Source organism: Neodiprion pinetum, chromosome 1 (assembly GCF_021155775.2).
Source record: "Neodiprion pinetum isolate iyNeoPine1 chromosome 1, iyNeoPine1.2, whole genome shotgun sequence".
NCBI lineage: Eukaryota > Metazoa > Arthropoda > Insecta > Hymenoptera > Diprionidae > Neodiprion > Neodiprion pinetum.
The window spans coordinates 27,568,808-27,585,265 of NC_060232.1; the positions used below are offsets into that span (position 1 = coordinate 27,568,808).

The window sequence follows — 16,458 nt, forward strand, 5'->3', positions numbered from 1 at the left end:
AGAGATCGAAAGTTTTAAAAAAAAAAAAGCTTCTCCGCGCGAACGTACACACATGTCAATGCACAATCGTGTTACCTGCAATCGCATATCGCAGCTTGTATAAATAAAGACGCGGACCTGCGCAATGCGGGATGCCCGGTTCTTGTAGCGATAACTTATGTGTACATAGGTTCCCAACGTCGAGTAGCATCAATGAAACCGTCTACTATCTACGTTTCCATTTTATCAATGACTCGAGAGATAACGATTGCCCGAGCAGCGTGAAATGCAGCAAGAGAAGCTAACACGCGCACTGCGCTACAACGGATTGATCAATCCGAGTAACGACGACCCCTTTTCTCCTTCTTTGACGCAATTTCAAGCTTCTCGGACCAGAGCCGAGACGTCGGGAGTTCGCCCAAGACGCGTGTAGCGCATCTGTGCAGCGTCGCTTCCGACACGGATGACTTTGGTCAAAACGAGAGGAGGGCGATGGGCGTGTCACGTGACGTGTATATCGCAGGGGGACCATTACGCTGCACGTCACCCTCGGGTCTTCGGGGTGAGACAAGAAACGTTCCCGGCAAAAGTACCCGACTATAACGTCGGATAACAAGATAAGCACAGGCGACAGCGTCGTCTGCACGGCGTACAGAGTCGGAGGCCCGAAAATGGCGACCTTTAAGCCTTGCGCCGTAACGAACTTACGCCGAAACGGGGCTCAACTCTAAGATCAGCCGAGCTAGTCATCCACGGTCCGAATCTGATCCCGACATCGAAACTCTTAAGCTTCTTCAAACAGGGTGGATGTACCGGTTTTGGTCAACTTACTCTACCAGTTGTATCCGTTGTTTTATCAAGCTGCGGCCATATTCGTAGCATGAAATCTGAAGTTACGGGGCCGCGAATATCCAAAGAAGTGTTTCGATCCGGGCAAATACTAATTTTCAAACGATAAAATTTACCAAGTATTAAAAGCTTCCGATCAAAGCCTTGTCAACGTTGGATTTTGGTTAAGAATCGAGTACCTGAAAAGATCAAGGATCAAATCGGTAGATCCAAGAATTGCGTAAAAGTAATCGCCACAAATGGTGCACGCATGTACCTTACGTCCGGTTAACGCTCCCGAATCGCACAAAAGCTTCACTTGTCAAAGATGAAGCGTGTACCTATCATCCGCGGATGGGTTGTGAAGAAACTTTGATATTCGTTGAAAAATTTCATCCGCACAATTTCAATGACGGTTCGTTGTACGCCGAAAGTTAAAAGTGTAACAATAGGCTTTGAATAAAAGTAAATTATTCCATGCCGAATGCACGGAGATTCGTTGAACGATTCTCACGTTGCGCTGCTAAATCAAAGCCGAAAAAAAACAATCCGGGTCACGAATCCGCGTATCACACGTGAGTACGTTACAGCCTGCGCATAAACGCCTTTGCATATACAACGTAGGTACCCGGATTTTCTCAACATATCCGTATGGTAATGCGCGGAGGACGCATCTGGCACGTCGGTACTATTTATTCTTATTGATAGTGGTTCTAATCACGGAACGAGCCTTAAGCCCTTTAACCAATACCTGTACACCTATCCTGTTACATAGTAGGTATATATACATACATACACGCCTGGCGAGAAGGGCTGCTGGTTAATCCTGAAAAATGTCACGGACTGTGACGGGACGGGCGGCTGCGGAGCACGTTGTGTTTGCTCAAAACTATGATACACCATGACGAGATCTGCAACTGCCATCGCGAGGGTTATCCACTTACCTCGGGGTTGATTATCCCCGGTAAACGAGTGGTTGCATGATTTTGAAAAACGTACTTTCGCACAATGCGACGTTGAAAGAAACTGCAGATAATAACACGTGTTACTGGAAAATTTTCGGTTCAAGTATAAACGAGTATCGAAGAAATGCACGATCTCCACGAGACGAGCTCAACGAAGTAAATGTATACGGATGTTCGTTTATGGGCACGAAGGATGAGGATTAAAAATAAAAACACCGTGAACGAAGGAAAATCGTCATGCTTTCGACATAGCATAATGTATAAGCGACGATTTTTATCGAATATAAATTTTTTTTTCACGCGGAGATAACGATGCCGAGATATACTTTTCGATTCCTTTCAATTTCAGGGAAAGCATTGGTGAAAATTTTTTCAGACGACCCGAGCAGACTTTTCTCGCACGTCTAGAACCCGTGCTAGAAGGAGATTTTACACTTGACTGAGAGAGGCGTAAACGTACGTACGCGTAGCGTCGCATGTGTATGTGTGTGTGTGTGTGTATGCACGTATAGCGTATAAGTATGTGTATATGATGCGGCCGGGATATAGGGCTATACATACAGTGCTGTCGAATTTTACTTACGTGATTTCGCTGTCACAGCTCGAAGACCCCGAAGTCCCGCGATCGGAAAATCAAATTTTCCTCTACCCTGAGGGCGAAACCTTTTACCCGTAAAGCGAGGGATTGCGGATCGCGAAATATTTCGGTACGCGACTGCGGGAAATGCGGGGAAAGGAAGTGAACCAAATTATTGTACTTCCGGCGGCATTCTGAACTAACCGACGAATTTCTCTTTTCTGTAAAGTAATTTATAACGCGTGACAAAAGTTGTATGTTTCATTCCTGGTTGTTTTTCGTGGTGACGTTATTTTTTTTTTTTCCTTCATCTTTTGTGCTCCAATTTTTTTTTTTCTTCTTTTTTTCATTTTCATTTCTTTTTATTTTTCGTTTCCCGTTTCTTCACGGTTGAAATAATTGCAGCATGTACGGGTTTGTTTTTATGTAATTCTCCGAACCAACCGCACGGTTTCCACTTTATTTATGATCGATTTTAAACATTCAAAACTGGACAATTTATCCTACATCTAACTTACTTCAATCTTGATTTTCTTCTCTGCACATGCGAACAGAGTTTTCTTTTCTTTTCAATCGAAAGTCAACTTACTGCGAGTAGTTCTGGCTGCTGAAAGCTCAAAGATCCTTGTTCCTAATACCAAGCTTCAAAATGTAGACGCAAGTCTCGAGTAACCAACAATTCTCTCTTCATGGTTTTTACCCCCTCGCAGCTATTCGTATAACCATGATTTCGGAGCTCCGTTATATCAAGTAAAATTTTTTGCCCGTCATTGCGACACCGACGTTAAATTTCGTTTGATGTTTACGTATTTGAAAGCAATGCCAGCTGCAGTAAACAATTTTAAAACGCTGAGCGAACCCCTCTACGCTTCGACGCTTCGACGCTCCCTTATTTTTTGTTGTTCTTTTTTTTTTTTCAACCGATCAATCGGCCGCGTCCCAGACAACCGATTCTGCAAATGTGCAAGCAAGACTTCCTCCGTCCGAGGCCTTACAAACTCTTCTCAATTTCTCGATAAATCGAAATGAAGAAGCCAAAAAACGGATATTCACCACTCTCGTTTGACTCTCAACTCCCGAGGCCTACGGTTACTCGGTGAAAAGGTGTGAGCACACAATCCTCGGTACGTTCGATACCAAAAGTTCCTCACCTTTTCCGGTAAACGATGATTAATTCAACGAGTGTTTTCGACATCCACGAGCCTCGATGCTCGAGACGTCAAGAGACGCGCGGATACGTTTAGACGAAAGCTCACCAAGTCGGAGTCGCGTTTTACGCGGTTTTGTAGAAGGAATCGACTCTTTCAAGGGACTGTACTCATCTTGACGAGGTTTAAACGTTATATACTTTTGAATACAACTTTCGGTTAAGTTTATTCAGGTTCTGATAACCGGACGATAAGAGGACACAACGCTAGGTTCAGGGTTATCAAGCCGTAGGCCAACCAACTTCTCGGCGTTATATGTGCTAAAGGAAAATAAAATTGACCCGGGGATATCGTCGTGGCCTGCTACTATACGAGGAGCATGTGTTTTGATACACGCTGCATTCACCGCGCCGTTAGCCACCGTCATTCGTCACGCTGAAATTTTAATATAACCCACGCCTCGTTGTTGTTACACTGGCGGAAATAAAATTAAGGATACGACGAGGCGGACATCACGGTTAATAAGAATGCGAGGCTTACTTACACTCTGATTATATTATTTCTGACTCAACTTTGCTTGTCACTAAAAAATTTCACGGCCAGATTATCGCTTCCTACGTTCAAAGGTTTGTAGATATAAAGTTCATCCTTTCTTTTTCGATTTTTTTTTTACACATATGTATTACGTACATTATAAGTTTGGTCTTACTTCGCGATAAAGAATGTACATTTTTCATTTGACGAAAAGAAGCGGAGTTCGAATTTCAGAAGTGCGGAAGATCAAGAAAGGAAATATTCTTCTTACTTATATCATATCATCACTAAGCGGAATTGAAAGAATTTTAATACTGCAATATAAATATATTCGAGAATCGATTAGTCGATAATTAAAACCTGAATTATTTTTTCAAATTAGCAATATCTTTGAAATTTATCGGAAAGAAGAAAAAAAACACTTATCAGTATTAAGAAATTTTTCAACTCTTAACGCCCGACCCTAAAGATATTTTTAATTCTTCCAGGTACACGATAATTGTGAGATGTCTTAATATTTCAGATGGTTAATCATTTAACAGGACACATATACGAGTACTTCGTTTTACTCAACCGAAAAACCCTCGAATCGTCGCGATCTGCGGGAGGCTGAGTTCTCTAAACAGAAAGGTTTAAAAATTAAAAATTAAAAACAAAAAAAAAAAAATAAAAATTCCGCGCCGAGATTTCGGGAAAGGGGGATATGTGATAAAATGGCGTCATGCCTAACCTACCCTAACCCCGAGAACGAGAACGAGGGGATATGGGAGGGCCCAATTGACGCACGTGTGTCCCCTCAGTCCGCGTTCGTTGGCTCGTCGTTTGTCGGTTCCGTATGCATACACCGGGCGTTAAGCGTGTGGGAAAGTTGCGCCATTGGTTGGATCCTGCAGCAGAGGGGTGGCAGGCGATCGAATGAACCGGAGGCAAAACCAGCCCCATGCCGCTGGATGCGGGGCGTCCCGCTTTTCTGCTCTGCTCTGCTCCGCTTTGCCCGGCTGCGTGAAAATTATTCGAGAATCCGGCAATTGGGAAATTCCGTGAAATTGGGGTGAAAATTACTAGGCTATGCTTTAAATTTCACCTCCTCGCTACCGGCGCTGCTGACTCCTATCTACCGCCAGCACGCGCTCTCGCCCCATCCCCCAAGCCCTCTCTTCTCTCTCTCTTTCTCTCTCTGGCTGCTCTAATAAACGCTCTTTTTACGCAGAATGGTCCGTTCGTTCGTTGTGCGTGGGCGTTTTGTTATTTTTTATTTTTTTCATCTTCTCTCTCGCTTTTTTTTTTTTCTTTTTTTACATCCTGTTTTCTCGCCCCGTCTCCAATCTCAGGAACTGGGTTGTTCTGATTTAAACGACAACGACAACGGCACGAAACTTTTTAGCTAAGAGTGCATCGCCCGATTTCTGGTCCGTTTGTTACTATTTTTTGATCCCCTCTCTGTAAGGCACACTTTTCAACGGATAATACTCGACATTTCAACGAACTCGTTGTACCGAAACAAATGTGATCTTAAAGCGATTATCAACATAATACGAATTGTTTCAAATCAAACTTAATTCTGCTAAAGCATAACGATTCAAGAAATGGAGAATAACTTTCTTCGATTCTCTTTCGAAGATCGGGGTAATTAGTCACTAATATCTACTTCAGTTTTGGAAAAACTTTGTGTGTTTCGGATGTGACAAAAAATTGGCTAGGAACCAGGTTCGAAACTGGAGACTAATCAGATACCGTGAAATGATCTTCATCCAAATCCGCCAACACTTTCTACTCGGTCAAATGAGATGCGTAGTTTGTAGTGTAAAAAAAATTTCACCGTAGGTTTGAAGTCAGTGGTCCATAAGACCCTGGTGAAATTCTATACGCTTCAAAGAAGTCGAAAGAATTTCCTAAACTAACGTAGAAACTATACCTATATATATACGTAGAACTGCTTCTTCTTATTGCGAGTTCACCGAACCTTGTTATATATTTCACTTTTAATTAAACCCCCGGAGTTGAGAGTTCGCCCGCAACGATAACGCTGCGATCTTTGACCTAGACTAGACTCTGCATGTAGAAAGAGAGCTTTTCCTTTCTATTCGAAGCTACATATAGTGATGGCATTTCTCTCTATCTACACGGGCGACAAGCAAGTTTCAAACATTTTTCCACGCGTCTTTACACTCTTGGTATATGTTTGTGAGGAACTTACTTCTTCGAGAAAGAAAAAAAATTGAGACGAGACGTAAATTTGCAAACAAAGTAAAATCCGTAAGCGCACGAATTACATGTCATCCGAGTGAAAAAAGAGTTTTTCAAAAATTCACGCGGCCCAGTTCTCATTCAAAGTTTTCAACACCATTTACTGATTTTTTGGTCCGATAGCTGCTTTTCCTATCTTTTTTTTTTTTTATCCTACCGACAGTGAGGTTCGGGCATGATCATCCGCAGAACCTTTCGGAGCGCAAATCTCGTATTTATCAGATACACGGTAGTCAAAGCATGAAATTCGTTATCGTACGAGGCGGTAAAACCGAGCCGTTTGTCAAAAAACCTTTGAAATTCGGTACAGAAAATTCCACAATGAAGAGAGATTTCACACAACGTACAGAACAAAAATGTACGCATACATGTATAATATATAATAATAATACCCAAGTGTGTTATAACACAGTAACTACTGATGCGTTATTTTTGATTGCTTGAAAATGTGAAAAAAGATTTTTTCGACAAACTTCGTCTTTTCATTTCACAGTTGGCGAAAAAAAAAAGAAAAAAATTCTCATAATTATCATAGGAATGCTGATAACCCTCGCGGAAAAAAACCTCAACTTGGGTGTAAATTCGTACCCCTAACTTTTTTCTTATGGGAAATTAGCATTATCTATGAGTTGGGGGTACGAATTTACACCCAAGCTGGAGTTTTTTTCCGTAACGGAAGAGTAGAAAAATAACAACGTCATCAGTCAAGTTACATATTTGAATAAAAATTTCGGAATTTTTGAAAATTTCAACAACTATTTCTGGTGATAAGGCAAACGTCCCGAAGAAACATATTTCGCGAATAAATAGCAGCAGGGCCATTTTACAAATAATTCCGAACATCTATAAAAAAAAAAACTGATTACAAATGTATCGAGGTGTATAAAAATGATGAAAATTTAACCAGACTCCTGGATTCGCGCGGCGAAAAATTGAAGAGGAAAAGTGAATGAATGAATATAGAGAGAAGAAAAAGGAGGAAAAATGTATATCGAAGTGGGTACGTCGTACGTTCCGACGTGGGCGGAACTGCGAAGGTCGGCTTCTGTGGGACAGGTGTTGGTTGTATACAAGCCGGGGAAAGTCTTCACGAAAGAGAGAAGGAGGGTAAGTGAGATCGGGAGATCGGGAGAGCGGGAGAGCGGGAGAGCGGGAGAGGAAGTCAGGAAGAGGCTTTCCCTCGGGATAAAGAGGGTGTTAAGTTAGGGGAGGGGGAGGGACGAGGGGTTGTTGTGACGGCGAGTCAGCCTATATACCACCGTGTTCAGCCCCAGTCGTTCATCTGTCATCCGACACTCCTTTCCCTGCTTTATTCCCGCTTCATTCCCGCTCGGCTCAATTCTGCCTCAATTCCAACACCGCGGATGCCTCCAACTATTCCCGCGTTACTCCCGGGCGCCACCGGCGGTTTAGTTCGTCCCACATGCCCGAAGGTACGCGTGTTGGATGTCTCACCGACTTTGACCCCCTTGTGCCATTGCACCAGATCTGCATCCCGACCAACTCGCCTGAAAATAAGCCACTCGATATCTGCGCGCGAAAACGAGCGAAGCTCGTCCGACGAAAAGTGAGAGCTGACTACGAATTGTCGAAAAATTGGAGATACATACGTTCGTCGAACGATACTTCCGGTCACGCGGTAAATCGATTTTAACAATCCGTGCACAATCAGAGAAAAAGAAACCTCTCTTCGAGAAGGATAAAACGAGGCTTCGCATTTTATTTTTTATTCAATTTCTCATTTTTGACAAACATAAATGGTGACCAAAGGGAAAAGGTGAAAAAGCGAAGGATTTTTTTTGCCGATCTTGATTTTTATCCTTTTTTTATTCTCAAAACAGTTGGTATCACTCGTTATTTTCCGCGAAATATTGACGTGTTAGAATTTGTACGAAACTTTGTGATTATCACGTGTCACGGAATTGTCACCGAACGACGATCCCTCGTAACGTTGCAAGAATAAAAAAAACATCAACTGCGGACAATTTCTTTCCTCTCGCACTCTTTTCTCCATAATTGCTGCGATCGTTTTCTTCCGAACAAACAAATCAATTAAAGAAATATGCGATCATCCCGTTGGCAAGTTTGCAAACGTGTATTGACCCGTGAGTCACGCGCTAGCTATGACTCGCAGCGAGCGAATATGTAGATATCCGCGCGGCTCGAGATGGATAAATAAACGATAGTCAGTGCGGCATGCCGTCATTGCGCAATCCCCAAGACGAATATCGAACTCGCAATCGTCCGATGAATTTTCCTAACTTATATCTTCTTCTTGTGTTTTATAAGACGATTTGATTTTTAGACAAAAAAAAATCGGCCGTTTTCCCCGTTCGGAAAAATTTCCAGCAAAATATCATCAGAGTATCACTCATCTCTCGTGCAATACAAATTTTCACAAAAACTAACGACGCAGCGGTTTTTTTTTTTTTTCAAAGGCTTGATTTTCCCTAGTCTCAGAAATTATACGACCGACGATCTGGTATCGACGTCATAATATCCGACGGAAAGAGAGAGAAATAAAGAGATGGACAGATAGAAGGACGAAAGTGAGGGGGGTGAGAGAGGGGGGGGGGCACGTCAGCCGAAGGGGAAGGGGGGAAAGTGTGGGGTGCGGAAGGGAGGGGAGGGGAGGGGAAACGAGAAGAGGAGGGGAGAGGAGAGGAGAGGAGAGACATCATCTCGAATTGCCAATAATCAATAGTACAGCCGTAGTTCCCAAACAAGACAGAAAAACACGTAGGTACAGAATTGTGCGCCCTGCTGCTGCTGCTGCTGCTGCGGTTCATCGCTCTTTCGACGACTATATTTTTCGCGAAAAACATTTCGCCGTTTCGTACCGTGGGATGAAACCGTTCTATCGTTAGAATCGCTGAAAACTTTCCACAAGGCGATATTTTTTTGTTTTTTTCATTAAAAGAAATTAGCAAATTAGCTTTCGATGTATTTGGAAAATTGCTTGTTCAATTTGAAGAAACAATAATTGGTCAAGATCAGAATTAATTCATTATAGCAGGATAAAATTTTTAGACGTCCGCGTCAATCCGAGAAGAAGGTTCTTCGTATTATTGTACCTACTCACTTTTGTATATTTTTTTTCATTTCAAACAAACAATAATTCGTTTCTTTCTGCTGAGCTTTTGATAAACTTCATTTGCACGGTGAGGCGTAGAGAAGTTACTATTTTTTTTTTTGGAAAAACTTTGAACTACCGCTGCGGAAATTCTTGAACGAGTTTTACAAAATCTCACGTACAGAAGATATCCAGTACGGTAATTGAACAGAAGGAAATAATTCATTTACAATTTTTTTAAAAATCAGTTTAAATATGCACTGAATGATATGAGACTTACTCTTTGTGCCGAAGAGATTTTCGTGAAACCGTCGGTTTACGCGATCAAATGAATCACTTTGAAAATTTGAATAAGAATTAATTAGTTTCTTTTTTCGTAGATCCAGCAAATGATTGAAGCATCCGAAAGGCTGAGAAAGAAAAACTCCGTCTGCAGTTGACGAAAAGTCCCCGTTATATATTTTCGAATTGTGCCATGGCCGTTCTCGTGGAACATAATGTAATAATCCGGAGAAAAAAAAAAAAAAAAAAAAAAAAAAAAAAAACCGAGAACATGGAAAATAATTTCAACTAAAATAGCATCGACTATCAAAGCGGGAGATTAATGGGAGGTTTTAATCAACTCAACGAAATAGATATACACAAATACCGTAACAATTTCAACCGCAAAACGGCAAAAACAAGACGTATTACATACAACGTTAGGCTGCATATTCTTGCGGCAATGTGCCCGTATATTCACTTTGTGGGCGTATGTATACACATGCGTATCACTGCTTGCGCGTCAGTAAGTTCCCAGAGATTGGGTGACCTACGAGAACAGACCGTGAACTTGGCTGGACGATAAGATCCCTCGAACGGCTCGCGAGCTCTCAAGGCTTACGTACACTTGCGTACCGTACAGGCGACAAAATCTAAGACGTCGTCGCAGTCTTACGACTTAATCGTACGAGTACAACGCATAACAGCGAATTATGCATGAACCGAAATCACACTGATTGAATAATTCTTACAAGTTTCCATCCTCGGACGACGGTTCAACGTATATGTGAGATTATGGTATTGGCCACGTTACATGCAATCGTAAGAATATATCGTTAAATTATATTACATACTGTAATAAAGAGTAGATGCATTGCAAATTTCATCGATATAAATGAATAGTTTTTAAAGATCCAACTTTGGAAATATTGTTGCAAATGCGAGGTGTAAATTTGGCACCTAATGAACAGCCGATGCAAATTTGCGGTATTTGAATTTCCGATCGACAAGTATCCGGGGATAGAAAGGCTTGAATGAAAATTGGCGAGACGATTATACGCAAGACAAAAAAGGAAAACAAAAAAAAAAAAAAAAAAATAGACAAACAAGAAACAACAACAAGAAGGAGGAAAAGCTAGCGTGACGCAAACCCTCCGCCCGTAGGGTGCGGGGTGGAGGTCGAGGAGGAACATCAGCACCCTTCGATTCAATGTCGGCGCAATAATAAACCACCACCGGTTTATCTGTATTTCTGTATTTCTGTATTTCCCTCTGGGATTCTCGCCGCATCCAGGCCAAGTTCAGGCTATATATACCCTCCTCGCACCGACGCGACGCGCAAGCTCTCACACAGCCGCCTAGCCGGCCGGCTATTACACGGGAAACCTGTGCCAGCTTTCGCTCTCGTTCACAGGCGCCGCGCATCCCGCTGCGTCAAACGGCTATCTACTTGAATGTCATCCCGGCGTTTAATGCACATAAAAATCGGATCGATTCGGGTGAGAAGAGGAAAAAAAATTCCTCGCGTCGATTCCCGTCAAAAAATGCATCACCTCGAGCTTTTTTCCTTTCTTTTCTTCTTGTAATTCACAGACGCTCGGAAAAAAAAAAAAAAACAGTTCGGAACCTAAAATATTTTACAATTCGTATACACCGTGTCTACTTGTTCTTACCGTGAAACTGTACTGAATTTATTAGCTTTATGTAATACAGTTAGCTTTGTGATAATTTTGCAATTAGTTGGATAATTATTTGTCATAGCTGTATAAAATATTTCTGGACTTTTGGGTAGACGCTACATCGTGTATAATGTGCTCAACTTGATGATATCCGTACCTATGGGTATAATGTAAATTTTTTTTACAATCGGCGTAAGGCGTAAAGCAATCCCAAAATTTCAAAACAGCACATGTTCGATCGTACCGCGAAATTTTCGAAACAATTATCATTTTAGAATAACTATACGAGATCTTGAATCTTGAAGAAATCTGATAATATCTACATGAAACTTGGTAGGTATAAAAAATTTGTCCGAAACGAAGACAATGTTTCATGTTAAATAACAGTTTGGAGTTTCCCAAATTTTCATCCTCATTTTGATATGGACGTTAAACGTGGAGGAATCAGGAATCTTAAAAATAAGCTATCACAAAACTTTTCGAACATTTTCGAATCACGTTCATTTGACTTGAAACTTTTTTTAATCCTACGAGGGGCACATTTTTCTGTTGAACAAATTCAAAAAATCATAGGTGATCTATAGGTTTTCAGGATCGCTGATAACGATTCTGAAGTCATAATTACAAAATTCCAAGTGTTAGAAAAAAATTAATTTTTCGAAATATCCAACTTTAAAAAACAAAACTATCGAACGGAAAATTCTGAACAAAATATATATTATAAAACCGTGTATAGGGAATACGTAAACAAAATTACAGAACCTCAGTTGTCTACGTTACAAAAAGACCGATTTGAAAAAAAAAAAAAAAAATAACTAGTTTTTTTCACGTTAAACGTTTATAACAAATATGTGAATAAATAAATTATTTCAATTTTACATGAAATTTTAATGACTCGAACGCCCTACAGTCTAAAGAGTGTTTATGCGCATGTAAAAAGTGCAAAAATATATTAGAAATGTGAAAAAAAAACTGAGACCAAACACTGCCCCTCAAAGGGTTAACCACAAGCCCGCAGGTACGAAGAACGAGAAGCATCATACATCATCAAGCATAAAAATATCGTCCCAAATCTGAATCACCCAATAACGTGAAAACGCGGGTATACGTACATATATTTATATATATATATATATATATATGCATACCAGTTATTGCGCATCATCATCCCATTTCGGGAAAGCTTCGCGCCTATTCAAGTTCCAGATTCGCTTCTCCCGCTCTTTCTCGCTCGTTCCTTCCAGAGGACGGTGAATATTCGATCCGCTCGACATTTACCGTGTGCGTTCACACGACACGGGGCCTGATCCTAACGACTGAGAAACTGGGTCTCCAAGGGTTAACTATACGCGCCTCTTTTGTACCCACCCGGGGAAAGCGATTCTCGCCAGTCTACTTCCTTCAATTGGGCATTTCTCGCGCGCGGAACGGATATCTCAAATCTTTTTCAGACTGTTTGTGAGGATCTGATTCGCGGGAAAAATGAGCGAAAAAAATTAGAGTTAGTACGAGAAAACACCGGAGTTTAAGTCTTTTCAACGTATTGAATCGTTATACAACCTTTTCTCAAATTGTTTTTAGCTCGGTTTGCGTTCCTTGGAATTTTTTCAGAATCATTTATACCACACATCGATATTCATCGTATCATAGACGCATCAGAACTGCGGTATTTCTTCTCTTTCCCCAACTCTTCATTCGGACTATGGGTCCCCGATTTATTCTAAACCAATTTTGAACATCAGAATCGATTCGATGAAACTCGCACCCAGTTGCCCGAAAGCATCTCAAATCATCATTCTCTCATACTCGACGTGAAATCATTTGCAATCTGATCGCCAAATATAACAATTGCGTTTTCTGAGCAGATAACCGACGATCAACACCGACGTAATTCACCTTTCTTTCTTGTGTACAGAATTACCAACTCTTTCGCGCGTACGTTAATATTATATCCGCAATGAAAAGCACTCGCTTGTGTAATGATTACTTGCAAGCCCTCTTTGTCCTTAGGGGCTGTTTGAATCACGGTATGCGTATAAATGAACGCCCTCCTTCCTCCTCCTCCCAGCCTGGGACAGGATCCGTTGTTTCCTCGCGGGTTATCAGCGTAAGCTACCTGCCTGTTTATACGTATTATTGTAATCGGTATGAGCGGGTTATTCTTGCTGTTTGGCCACGTGCTGCTTCACGTATCGAACCAAACGTGTAATCGGAGTAAGGTCGATAAGGTTATACGTACATACGACGTAGAAAATTTCGTTTGCGCAATACTCGGAATCGAAATGACGAATCTGATTAGTCTAGAAATCCAAGACGTTGTGGTGTTTGAGACGACGATGACAGGTATTGGAAAAATACGTACTGCACGTTGATTCGATTTTTGGTACACGATTTTTTCATCTGACTTAAAACTAAGAATACGATATAATACGGGGATAAGATAAGAACGATTCGTAAAGAATAAAGACAAATCCATTTGCCAAAGTTTATTACGGCAACTTTGCCAAATGTATCCGATGTGACGAATGAGTAAGTCGCGAGTGTAACTTTGCCGTGCGTAGTCGCGATGTGGGAAAAGAAATTTATCCTTCGCGTGGAGAAATCGTTATCAGAGGTAGGCGGAATGCTGAATCGGGGTTAAAAATGAATTTTGTCAATTTCGACTGACCTTTTTCTCGGTGAGTTTCTCGCATCGTCTCATCTTGCATATCTGATGGCTCTTGTCGTTGCGACAGGGGGCGCAGTCCCCGCAATTGTCCTTCCTCTGGCACCCGATGCACTCGCCGCATCGTTTCCGCTTCTTCTTAGCGGGTTTATCGCCGAGTCCGCCCTCGCTGTCCCCGTCCCCGATCCCGCCGCCGATGTGATGCTGTCCTCGATTGGCGGTGGAGGAAACAGCAGCCACCTGCCCGGAGCTCTCGACGTTGGCCCCGTCCTCGGACTCCATGGAACCGGCTCGAATTTTTCTCCTCTCCTTCTTCCTGCCGTCGATGTTGACGCGCGAGGTCGGCGTGTCGAGCACCGTCGACATCGGGTTCTGAAAGTTGGTGTGATGTAGCTGCGGATACTCCGGCTTAACGACGGTCAAAACGGCGTGATGGGGGTGCCCGGGTGGCGGCGGAAAGGCCTGCACCGGGTTCGAGCCGAGCAGCTGGATGTGCCTCTCGTCCAGTAGCTGCTGCTGGAGCGCCGGAACCTCGCGGGCCTGAACGGGGGCCGGGACGAGGGGGTAGCCGACGGGCCCGCGGTGGGGGTGGGGGGTGGGCAGGGGACTGCCGAGGGTGTGGAAGCTGGGAAGACCGACGGCCGTGACGGGGGGCGAGTGGGATACCGAGGCCGGGGAGAGGGGTGTCAGGGCGGTGAGCTGGGGCTCGGCTTCGCTGGGGGCGGTGAACTGACTCGCGAAACTCGGGAGGCCCTCGCCCCCCGCCGCGTTCTTCGACTCCCACGGTCGGTACTGGCTGGCGAGGACGACCTCGCCCCGGGAGTCGATCAGCCGACCGGTGAGGCCCTCGTAGTAGTCCCAAGATGAGGTCAGGCCGAGGCCCACGTCCTGGGGGTGGAGGGTCGTCAGGGTCGTCGAGCTGTCCATGGCGCCGTCGGCGAAGCTGCTGAAGGGCGGAAGGTGGCGGGAGGCCGTCTCGCCGGGACCGGAATTCGGCGAGGTCGCGGCTGCCGGAGGGCTCACCCTCTCGGAGGCGACCTCCTTGGTCACGTCGGCGCTCATCTTCTCCGCCACATCCTTACGGCCGTCCTCTCCTCCCCCTGCGAGTTCACCTTTCGTCGAGGAGGCGGCAAGGCTGCGTCCTATTCGCTCCCGATACCTCCTCTGTCGAACTCTCTTTCGCCCCCGTCGCCCTCCTTACCGCATCCAAGGTACGAATCGTTGCGAGTCAAATTCGGACCTCCGCAGCAACGACATCTGGCAATTTCCTCTTTCCTCTTATCTTACTTTACTTTCCGCAGACGCTCTACTCAGATTCTTGGATATAGTCGCGCGCAGCCTCTGATCGTTCGCTTTATAATTTATATATGAATTTACGTGTGTGTGTGTGTGTCTATAGATATATATATATATATATATGTGTATATGTATATATTTGTGGGCTCGTGCGGTGTGCAGGTGCGGATGTTTATTATACAGGCATTCAGCGATTGTTCCAAAATGTTTAATCTTTATCTTTTTGTTTCTATCTTAATCTTTATCTCTTTTCTACAGCTTTGTTTAGTCAATTTGTGGAGTGGAAGTATTTAGGGTAAATTTTTCTTCACTTTTTTTTATTTTCTTTTGTACTCGTCAGGTTTAGGCTACGCTCTGAAGTAGATCGGTTCGTCTGAATAATCCTTTTGTTTTTCTTTTTTTATACCTTCGCTTCGAATATTATCGTTACCTTCATCAATATTATCGTTACAACTATTAATATTATTATTATTGTTGTTATTACTATTATTACTATTATTATTATTATTATTATTATACTTAGCGATATTAATAATATTGTTATGAATATTATTATTGTTTTTTGTTTTCTTTTTCTTTTTTATATATAAATTTTTAGTTTACTCGTTTTTTTTTTATAATGGTAAGTACTTTACTTACGTTTTGAGTACATCAATTTTTCTACTTTTAGAGTTTAAACTTTGTTGGTTGTGGGTTTTTTTTCTCTCCTTTATCTTGTTATTAACTGAGTACGAAGAGGACTTTGTTTTCATTTAGAGTATTTTTTTTTTTTTTTTTGTATGTCTTTTTTAAATTAACGTTAATGTTATGTTTATTAATATTATTGTTAATATAATGATTAATATTATCGCAATGATTAGTAGACAGAAAAAATGGTAGCTTCTTTGGTTTATGGTTTAATTGTTATCATTCACTTTTTCTTCTTGTTTAAATTTTCGATTTGGCACTGGCGGACTTTTTCAAGATATACTTTGTACACTGGATAGATAGATAGATATATAGATATAGATAGATAGATAGATAGATAGATACGTTGCTATAGCTCTTGTTTGTTTGTATTATTGTTTTGTTGTTGTTTCTGTTATTGTTGTTATGGATATTATTATTATTATTATTATTATTATTATTATTATTATTATTATTACTATTAATATTATTAATATTATTATTATTATTGATAATATTATTATTATTATTATTATTATT

The 16,458-nt window shown here is 41.9% G+C and overlaps 1 protein-coding gene across 5 annotated transcripts in view; it reads right to left on the reverse strand.

Moving 5' to 3' along the window:
- Tet (tet methylcytosine dioxygenase-like) overlaps positions 1-15,751 on the reverse strand; it is a 95,457-nt gene extending 79,706 nt beyond the window's left edge. For 3 of the 5 annotated variants that reach the window (XM_046609280.2, XM_046609252.2, XM_046609242.2), the window contains exon 1: positions 13,960-15,750. In XM_046609280.2, coding sequence (XP_046465236.1) covers positions 13,960-15,018 — 1,059 coding nt within the window. In that variant the 5' untranslated portion in view covers positions 15,019-15,750. Of the gene's footprint in view, positions 1-13,959 lie in introns of all 5 variants that reach the window. The other 2 variants (XR_006881310.2, XM_046609227.2) reach the window with 1 other exon arrangement.
- Between the last annotated feature and the right edge of the window lie 707 nt (positions 15,752-16,458).